At 47.6% G+C, this 10,839-nt stretch overlaps 1 protein-coding gene across 1 annotated transcript; it reads right to left on the bottom strand.

Annotated features, from left to right (window-relative positions):
- Positions 1 to 1,335: 1,335 nt before the first annotated feature.
- Positions 1,336 to 10,742, bottom strand: LOC135815146 (acireductone dioxygenase-like). The gene is made up of 4 exons (XM_065328396.1): positions 10,458 to 10,742; positions 8,793 to 8,912; positions 6,955 to 7,134; positions 1,336 to 2,044 (listed from the first exon to the last, which is right to left on the bottom strand). The coding sequence occupies exons 1-4, from the start codon at positions 10,578 to 10,580 to the stop codon at positions 1,934 to 1,936; spliced, it is 534 nt and encodes a 177-aa protein (XP_065184468.1). The 5' UTR covers positions 10,581 to 10,742; the 3' UTR covers positions 1,336 to 1,933.
- Between the last annotated feature and the right edge of the window lie 97 nt (positions 10,743 to 10,839).

Genomic DNA, 10,839 nt, shown 5'->3' with positions numbered 1-10,839 from the left:
CCACGGTACCCAAAGAACAAGGTGAATACTGTAAAAGAAGACATTTTCGGTAGTGTTTTATTTTCGGTAACTTCGGTGCCTACAATTTTACCAAAATAAAACGTTCTCTATATAGTTACGTTTCTCTATTATAATTATGTGTTTTCCTAATTTCCAACATTCCCTGTACTATCCTGAAGAGAAGGGAAAGAAAACGTTTGATAGAAGGAAGTGTCTACTGAATTGTGTGGATGTGCGTCTTTGAATGCGAAGGTGCAGATTGCGAAACTGTTTTTCACCGCCTCCAAACTACCGCTTGAAAATAAAACGTAACAGAAATTTTCGGTACTACCGTACTGGCAATATATGTTGCCGCAGTGAGGCCATGAAGCGTTACATTGGCACATGTTTGCCGCACGCAGGGCGTTACATGCAAAGTCGCACAGGAGCCGTTACACAGGTTTCTATATTGCCGCAGTCCTTTTTTTGCTATTGCAGGACTTCCTGCTGCGTCCAGTTTTGAACTTTTCACCACGCGGTACACGTGCTTTCACAGTTTTCAGCCTTTTTTGCAATGAAAAGATCGCCGCACCCCGCCGGACGCGCGTTACGAACTCAACGAAAATTTGTCGCACTAGCCTGGTCGCGCGTTACGCCGCACCCCCCTGCGTTACGCGTTACGCGGCAACATATATTGCCAGTACGGTAGTACACTTTAATACCCGGAAAAACGGGTTTACCGAAAATTTCCCTCCACCGAACCTCCGATTTTGGGGAATACCGAAAACATTACACCATCGAAGATTTCTGCTTTTACAGTAACCGTTTCAAACAGCCAGTAGCTAGATATACGAAGTACAGCTGAACTTTCGTATCAGGGCACATTAGGATCGGGCCTTGACCATAGCTAGGAATTGCCTGCACCTCGGAAGCTGCATGCGAATTGAATGTAAGTAACCACTTTGTTTATACCAATCAATATTGTTTTGGAATGGACTCAGATGGAGAGCCAAGGTTTAAATTATACAAAAAAGAAAGACCAAGGAACTACAAGTTACGCTATACTGTCCACTAACACCACCAGTCGTAGAAGTTAGTTGTAGAACGTCAGTACCGTCGGTCAGTGTCGTGCAATGTTATCGCATGAGTTTTGTTTAGTAACTGGTGGTGTTAGTGGACAGTATAGCGTAACTTGTAGTTCCTTGGTCTTTCTCTTTTGTACAATATTGTTTTCATAAGCTTGAGGGAGTTTATTGTTTTCATGCCGTTACTTGTTTGTTTTCGTGAGAGATTATAAAAAGGTATCAGAAAAGCACCCCCAGGGAACGGGGGTGTCCAGATCAGGAGAGTTTGCTGTACATCGTATATACGTCCAGTGCTTCAGTGGAACATAAAACCAAATAATTTAATTCAGAGGTAACCCCCCGGTAAAGCTTGCTGTTCAAATTTGATCAAAAGAAGCGCAGAGTTAAGTACCCAACAGCATAGCGTAACTCACAGTGATCGAGAAAGCTGAAGTACAAAGACTGTCAAAATTGAGCGTCTGAAAGGCATGGTGCACTGCACAAATATTGCCCATATAAGACCAGCAAATATGAGAAAACCGCCCGTGCGAATGTCACACATGTCTGATTTGATCCTTGTAAACTGTAACAGCATGTTACTTTCTATTGGCGGCATTGCATGGCCAGCATGTGCTACCTGACTAGTTTCATGAGTGACTTCCTAAGTATCAGTTGACAGAGTTTTGCAGTAATTTCAATGCATACTGGGTCACGGCGAGTGAGTTTCATGAGAGTCTTACAAAAAAGGAGAGAAGAAAGGAGGTAACGAAAGCTACAGATATAGCACGCTGTGCGGGCCCTCAAAGCAAAAACACTGGAGCTACTATCGGCCATGGCGAGCCAGCTGGAGCAGCGGCACAGTAAAATTCGGAAGCGGAGCAAAGCTGAGGTTAAGCGAGAGACTTGAGGTAGCCCAAGCGGGCCGGATGTTCGTCACAGGGCCGATTGATGGGTGTCCAGACAGGTTCACCGACAAACAGACGCATGGCTTTGATAAAGTTCTGCAAAACAGCCGACATACAGCGCAAAACCCATGAAGCCATTAGTGCTGTGAGCTGAAGAGCTAATGATGACTGAATCTGTTTCCTGCTTTGATAGCTGTTGAGAATCTGACAGAGTTGCGTCATAAATAATCTAAAAGCAGTATTTTCCGTCATTTCCCTCCAGCTAGAGTTGGAAGTTTTTTGGTTCTCCACCTTGGTGATCATCTGCCAATCTCACAGCGACTTTTTCTTAGCTCTTGCCAGGAGTCAGGTGTGCGTGAGTTTCGCTCTCATTTCTTCTTTCCGCCATCCATTGTATGTATTGGGGGTGGGGGGGTGGGGGTGGGGGGTGTATCTGTTTCTGCTCAGATACTTTTTAAGATCTGCTGGTCTCGACCAACTTGTCAGTGAGCTAGAAGAATAACTATGAAACTCGTTCGAGGGGTAGATGTCCTCAACGGCCAACTTTGGCAGGAAACTGTCCTGCGCCATGGGCCGGATGATGATAAAGAAAAAGGAATTTTATTGGATGGGGACATAACGATTCAGTGGACGTATCAAAAGAGACAAACTGTCCCTTCAGGCTTACAGTCCATTCACAAAAAGATGATATCCTAGCTTTTGGCCATAAATGGGTCAAATTTTGAGTTTTCACATTTTTTTCTTGCAATCGCCCATGGAATGCTCTTCAAACCCCAGTGGAGGTACCTTTTAAGGCTTTTTCAGACCCTTTTCCAAGTTTCAAATTTCACGGCACTGCACCGCGTACGATAACATCACTATAAATCACCAATTACGGGAGATCACCAGAGCCAGCGCTCATCTTTTTTAATGAATGGACTGTAGTCTGCATCCAGAGTGTGCCCAGCCCAAACAGGATAGGCAACCCGAAATCACTTGGCAGAGCCAAAGTCCCATTCACAAAACTTCCCATCTCAAAGTGTACCTGGGGGAGGGAAGACTTATAGCCCTTGGCGGATTATGTTCGGTAAATAGCTGAATTATGCTTTCCATTATGCCAGTGAATATGCCAGTGATTATGCTACATTATGCCAATGATGGTGCTATACTATGCTGCGGTCCAATCTAATGGTACATGGTGAACTCAGTACAAACAGCCCTTGGTGGATTATGCTCGGTAAATTGCTGAATTAATAGCAGAATCATGCTTTCCATTATGCCCAAATTACGCCAGTGATTATGCTAAATTATGCTGGAATTATGCCAATGAGCCATCGTCCATCGATACCGACGCATTGACCCTGGATTGGGCCGAGGTGGCCAGTTACGCCTTTCCTTAATTCGCCCTGATCGGCCGTGTTATTCGCCAAGTGCTCCGCCAACGGGTGGGTTTGTTGATCCTGATCGTGCCGCTGAGACGGGGAGCTGCCTGGTTCCCTCTTCTCCTCAGCAGAGTCAGCACCCTGACGGCCAAGCCCCTCCTCCTGCCATCCCGGGCCGACCTGCTCCCCAGTCCCCTTGAGGAGCCTCACCCTCTGATCCAGGCCAGCAAGTTGTACCTGATCGCCTGCCTGGTATCCGGGCGCCGGTCTCGGGTGGATCGTTTCCTTCATCAGTGTCCACCCTGCACGTGGCTTCCTGGCGCCGGAGTACAGCACGGCATTAGGACAGCGCTTGGTCACGCTGGAATCATTGGTGTTTGGAACTGCAAGTCGATCCTGTTCGACCGCGTCTAATGGATGTACTCACCATCCTGTCGGTGCTGTTCGCAGAGGGTCGCGCTTACCGTACCATCTCCGGTTCTCATTCGACCCTCTCTAGTGCTCTTCTGCTGATGGATGGTTCGCCCATTGGCTCCCACCCGCTGGTCGTCCGCCTGCTCAAAGGCATTTACCATAGTCGGCCACGTGCTACTCTCGTACCTGGGATGTGCACACAGTCTTGGCGTTTCTCCTGACCTGCCCTCTTGTTGCCAACCTGACCAACAAGCTGCTTTCCCTGCGCCTGGTGATGCTGCTGGCCCATACTGGTGCCACGCGGGCAGATGAGCTTCGGAAGTTGGCTTCCGACGGACTTATTGTGCCCCCGGACATGGTATCCATTCATTACCAGGACCCAGTGTGTGGGTGCGCCACTGAAGCGGCTTGAGTTTGCGGCTTTCGCCAACTCTCGCCTTTGTCCGACCGTCCACTTGCTGGAGTACGCCCGGCGGTCGGCCACCTGGCACCCGGACTGCCACCCTGCTCAACTGCTGGTTTCCTTCCGCAAACCTCATCGCGCTGTGTCCTCCCCACCATCGCTTGTTGGCTCAAGGAGGTCATGCGGAAGGCGGGCATTGACCCGGCCTTTCTGGCACACTCCACCCGTGGTGCATCTACGTCGGCTGCTGCATCCGGGGGCGTGTCGACTGATGTGATCCTCGCCATGGTTGACTGGCGCCAGGAATCCACATTCCGTCGCTTTTACCACAGACCGTCTTCGGATGTGTCTGCCCGGGCTGAGTTTGGCTCAGCTGTGCTTCAGCTTTCCCGTACGGCATGAACACTGGCTGTGCACTTTGTTTGCTACGGTTTATGTACGCCCCCTCCCTCCCCCTTTCACGTTACCCGTGTTTGTTCTCTTTTACCTCTTGCTTTTATGGCGTTAGCGCTTTCAACATACACTGCTATATCGAAGCTCGAAGCTCCGATACGCAATTCACCATTTCATTAGCAATGGTACATTGCAACATGAAGTGGGGGTTGTGTGAGGAGCGTAGCAGCTACACTGTACCCTTGCACTCTTGTTGCACTTTGCAACGGTACAACGATTCTGGCACCATGACAGCACGGCTTATAAGCGGTAACATTCACCAGGTTATTTCCTGTAACATGCCCAAATATGCCTGGAGCATCAACCTTCAGCCAGCATCGTAAGGTTATGCCGACCACCTGGTCTCAGAAGTCCTTTTATGCCAGGGATAATTTTAGACTAAGGGGCCTTCCGTAAATAACGACATTTATCTAGAAACGAAAACTAGTCGTTTCTCTTCAACCCCCCCCCCCCCTCCCTGAGAAACGAACACATACAAATGATACATAGTATCAATATTTGTGGTCTTTTTTCTGGACATGCTCACGCATGCAAAATGTACATCGATATGTTTCCAGAAACGAACAGGCGCTCAACCCCCTCCCCCCTAAATGACTACTTTTCGTTTCTAAATAAATATCTATATTTACTGATGGTCCCTAAGTCCGAAGATTACGCCAGAAATTATGCCAGCATAATCCGCCAAGGGCTAGAGACTAAGGGCATGTTCGATTGGTAGGATCGGGATCCCGACCCACCAGATCCACTGGATTCGCACCCTTTCGATTTGTCGAATCCGGATCCGGATCCTTCGGATTTGGATCCTGTCAACCCACCTCGGGGAGCAGGGTTGACCGGATCCAACGGATCCAAATGTGACCTTTGTGCGTATATGGCAGGTAAAAATCGTTTTTGTACACATTCTGGTACGCACACGTGGATCGAGATAGAGCTTGTTGACTTTTTGTACAACTGGCGCGGTGAGTACGACTTTTTATTACTTCGTCAACATGGCAACAGTCAAGGCCCAAAAAAAGTGTCCAGTTGACTCTGAACGATCCGACGGATCTGAGATCTGGATCCCGATCCTTACCAAATGAACATGCCCTAAGGGGCCATCCGTAAATACTGATAGTTATGAAGAAACGAAAACTAGTCATTTCTCTTCAACTCCTCCCCCCTCCCCCCCCCCTCCCTCAGAAACGAACACATACAAACGGTACATAGTATCGATATTTATTTCTTTTTTTCTGGACGCGCCCACACATACAAACTGTACATCGATATTTTTCGAGAAACGAACAGGCACTCAACCCCCCTCCCAGTAGAACGCTGATTATCCAGATGTCAACTATCCGGATGATGGATTATCCGGACCGCCTGGTCGGACTGTAAAATAAAACTACCAGTAGCTTTTTCGAGGTTTTGCTGTTTGTCCCCACTCGAAGTACCATTCCAGCGATACACAGGATGTATCGATAGTGTCATTTTTCTAGCCGAAGTGCGCCTAGTTCCTGTTGTACTGCTGAAGAGAATGAAAAAATGGTGAAAACATGCGGGGAATAAGCATGTTTTAAACAGATGTGTGACTGCTCCCTTATCTGAACGTTCTTCTCATCCGAACCTCCTGGAGTCAGCCTGCGCCCCGAGGGGTTTGGATAATCGGCACCCTACTGTACACCAGCGCTTTGGCCGAGTGGTTGTGGGCTTGCCTGCGAATCACAAGGTCCCGAGTTCGAGACCCGCGCTGGGAGCAGGGAGCATGTACTGTGCTAACAAATGCGGTGATGCATGCGTGAACCACTTTACATGCAGGGAACTGCGCCGACACCCACGGTCAACTGGGTACTCACTACTCGGAGTGAGGGTAACATCGATGCAGCTAACGAGATTCGCCCCCTTGTCGGGCATTGGTTGTGAGACTTACCACCTCACCCTCGCCGTTAGGAGCTACATCTGCCACCCTGGTATCACAGGCATGGTGGTGGCCTGGCACAAGCAAAACTTCCTAAGCTGTAGCTGGTTGTGTTTCTCAATACAACTGTATAGCCGGTGGTAACGCGGACGTGCAAACTTTACTGTAGTGCTGTACCACAGGAGAATCCTATCATAATTTTCCAACTCATGTCAGATCAACAACGGGCCAAATGGCACTGCCTTCGTCTACTTGTGTGCGACATCGCTCAGGATTCTGGGTACTCTGGGTTTGCGCTGACATAAAGAAAATACGGCAATGGAATGTGACACTAGGGTATAATGACTGCATACGACAAGGAAACACTTACTTCTATAGTTGTTAATTGGCTCCCCTCCCCGTCCCCATCGAAACCATTAGCACATGGATGACAATGGCAGTGAGAAACGTGAACATCACAGAGCAGTGCGAACGCAGTTACCTTTTCATCCAATGTAAACCGGTGGTACATTCCTGCTGGGAGGATAATCATATCGCCCTTGACGCACTCAATGCGGATCCACTGATCGTGCTTGTCCCGCACATCAAAGTAACCGCTGCCATCCATTACAAAGCGGATTTCCTCGTCGCTGTGCAGGTGCTCCTCAAAGAAGTTCTTGATCTAAAAACAAACAAAACGGCAAACACAATACAGTCAGACCTCGCTTAACCGCACACATCTGTTTTCCACAAAAACATCCGGATAGGCGAGGTAACCGGATAACTGAACACACATACTATACATGCATGTGGCATGTCAAAAGCAGTGACATCATACATACATGTAGACAGGTCCTATGCAGTACAACTAGCGTGCCCAGTATGTAAAACAAGCGAGAAAAATGACCAGTGCATGCAACTAAGTGCTGTCCGCACACACCCAGCAGGTCAAGGACCTCATTTGCTTGTACAACTCCTTGATACTAGCTTCTGCAAGCGCTAGCCAGCCACATGCAACCGGATACGACGAAGCATTTTGTACACATTTTAACCAGTTTGTACACAAAATCATGCACCGGTATGCGGATCGCGAGGTCCGGTTATGTTGTATGCATAACATATGCTGCACATCGGTAACCAGCGATTTTCTTCCGGATGGCGAGGGGTCCGGATAAACGAGGACCGGATAAACGAGGTCTGACTGTACACCCGTGAAAGAAGCAAGTCTGGTCAGGAAGTTCAACAGGTACTGAGTACTGTCGAGCGCCAAAGAACGATGTGCCAAAGAACGGACATGCTAGAATTTTACCAGGTACATGTACAGGATATTCTTATGTAAGTACACGGTGGCTCAACTACATTATAATTATAGGGATTTCTACATGAAGAATAGGAACGCCTAGGCTACGACTCCCCTGTTCTTCGGCACCAAACAGTACTGTAACACAAACAAATGGGTAGCCAACAGACAAAGCCCTCTGATGCATGACTACCAGACTGGAGAACTTGTGGAAAGCAGTCAAAGCAGTCAAAGTCAACTAGAACAAAGCCACAAAAAAATCATGGCAACAAAAAGAAGCACTGGCAGTCAAAAACAAACTGAGACACTGACACACACAACTCGTATTCAACAAGACAAGCTAAAAACCTTGGTACTACAGACATAGTACGGCTGGGTAACAATGACGAGTCCCACCTATGACTAATAATAATAGCAGGGGCGTAGCTCATCCCCCTTTTAGGGGGGGGGGGGGGTGCCCACAGCCGCATATGTGTAGGCAGGGATGAATTTATCCTGTATCGCATCGCAGTTTGCGATGCAAAATCGATCTACTGCTACTCAAAAGTCACCGTGACTCGCAGAAAACTGCGATACATACAGACTATCCATGCCTAGCCTGTGCTGTCAAGTAACATGCAGTGTATGTGGTGCAGGCACTCTCAATCTGCGTGCACATGTATGATTCAGTCGCTTTTTCCAAATGGGCTTTCAGGCATCACTCTCAAGAAGGACAATGTGGTAAACACCCGACCTTCAAAGAAAAATGCTAATCAAAATCAAAGACTGCTACACAATTGTGATTTGTATCACAGAAACTGCTATGCAAAAATATGACAATAAATTCATCCCCGGTAGGATGGCTGGTGCATGTCATTTATGGTCATTATGTGCATGCTTTACTCAGATCAAAGTTTTTAGGTGGGGGGGGGGGGGGGGGGGGGAGTGCACGTGCCCCCCCCCCCCTGCTCCATGCGAGCTACGTGCCTGAATAGTAAAAGGCATCTCTTGCCTAGCAGCTAGAACATTGAGTGATCATGGCGGTGGCAGTTACAACATACCTTTTCTTCATAATTCTGCAGCTTCTCCGGTGACACAGTGATGACATCTGTGTATGAATAGCCACGCTCTTTCTGAATCCCTGCTAGCTTGCCCTCCTCCTCATAGCGATCAGCGTCAATCTTTCCCCACAAACAACGAAACACACCAAGGCCAGTCGTTTAGTCAATAACCATAACAATCATCAACAACACTAAGGCCTGCACTACACATAGCTGTGCAAAGTAACTGACCCATGCCTACGTGCTGCTGGCATCGAGAGCAAGCATTCACCACACACAAACATCCATAACAGGTACAGCAGAATGGTGTACATTCTGACACCGCTACGTGATATTCTACGCTCAGTGTTCTTCATGTGGTGAGCATTTGAGAGTTCTTCACACGTGCCTACTCTTGCCATCTGGAGAGAAATGCAGTGTAAAATCGAAACTTCTGCCCAATGAAGTTAAAATTGTGGGCAAGCGCACACCCACACCGACAGCCTGAACAGATTCTTTAGGGCCAACTCCACTGCTTTCTGGTACTGGTAGGGCAATGACTGTAGAAGTGCGTACAGAAACCATAGGGCATGGCATAGCCTAATGCATTTCCCTTCGCGGGATTATTCCCGTTTGTGGAGACAAAGGGCATAAAGGATAGAACTTCCACATTACAGCATTAGTGATGACACCAGGCGCGTAGCGCATGTATAAAGTCAGCGTAGTCCTGTCACTCACGACTGTCGCACTGAGCACATGCGGAGTAAACCAGTCCTAAACCCGCTAGCCAAACAGAAAAGCTGCTGCATTTTGCATGTCTTGTGGAATTCCGATCGCTTTCTAGAGCGTTAAGCGTACCGCATGAATTTGGATTATGGATCAGTACGGATGTACTAGTAGACTACACCTTCAGAACAGCTCGATTGACAAAAGTGCGAGGTAGGACTGTACTACAGTCCATTCATAAAAGAAGATGAGCGAAGGCTCTAGTGAGCGCCCGTATTTGGTGGTTTCTTGTGATCTTATCGTACATGGTGCAGTGCCACAAAATTTGAAATTTGAAAAAGGGTTGAAAAGGCATCTCAATTGGGATTCGAACCGCACAATGTACGGTTGCAAGTGGAGTGAAACGGCCTGGATTTTCATGGCTCCCATTTCAGTGCTTATACGGCAAAACCAGGCCGAAATCCTATTCTTGTTAGGCTCCTATCACACTACGTCAAGTTTGACGCTGGACACAGCGTCAAACCCCAGCACTTGACGCAGATGCGGGGTCACACTGCATTTTGCTTTCGCTGTAGCGGCCTGACGCACTTTACAAAACCACTCTGTAGCAAACCAAATCGCTACGATACAGTACGGTACGGTATGCTATTTTCAACACTGTTTTTCCATGCAAGTGCTTGCAGCGGCAGCTTCAACTGAGACGATTTCCTGATTTGCCCGTGTCATTTCTGACGTAGTATGACCGGGGCCTGTATGGGATATTAAGGCTTGCTGTTTTGGAGAAATAGACTTCAGAAACATAATCGGAAGAGCATTCTATGGGGGGTTGCATAAAAATTGTGAAAAACTCATTGACCCATTTATGGCCAAAGCTACAATTGTAGGATATATTCTTTTTTTATGAATGGACTGTGGTTGTATTCTAGCTGAAAAGGCAATGCTCATTGATATGATGATCACCTGCCAATGTAGAACCCCAGTCAGATCCCTCAGCTCGTCAAGTGCGACAGGTTTCGGCGGCTCACATTGGTGCGGTAGTCGCTGATCGTCAGCAGACGAATCCATATACCACGCTCGAACCATTCTGGGAAGCAGCACCTAGGAAAACAGGACTTGAATACTGAGGAATAGCTGAGGAATTCGAATTATTCGAAGTGCCCCATCAATCATTCTCTGCATGTGATCAAATAGCACATGTATAATAATATCAACTCTATCTTCCCACGACTCGGGCACGAGCTACTACAGTACTTTTGTACTTGTAAGTTACTAGTTGTAGGAGTAACTGGTAACTCTGAGTAAGTATTTCACTACTCTACCGTCGACGGTGACCGGTGCCTAC

This window comes from Sycon ciliatum, chromosome 4 (genome assembly GCF_964019385.1).
Source record: "Sycon ciliatum chromosome 4, ocSycCili1.1, whole genome shotgun sequence".
Lineage (NCBI taxonomy): Eukaryota > Metazoa > Porifera > Calcarea > Leucosolenida > Sycettidae > Sycon > Sycon ciliatum.
Note: the sequence above shows the minus strand (reverse complement) of the source record. Positions and strands in the feature narration are given on the sequence as shown.

Bases quoted from the DNA above. Each gene is read 5' to 3' on its own strand.
- LOC135815146 (XM_065328396.1), bottom strand. From the start codon at position 10,580: ATGGTTCGAGCGTGGTATATGGATTCGTCTGCTGACGATCAGCGACTA. The intron at 7,135-8,792 runs GTATGTTGTAAC...GTTTGTTTTTAG, and splicing joins TGCAGAATTATGAAGAAAAG to ATCAAGAACTTCTTTGAGGA. The intron at 2,045-6,954 runs GTAACTGCGTTC...GCTGTTTTGCAG, and splicing joins GGTTTACATTGGATGAAAAG to AACTTTATCAAAGCCATGCG.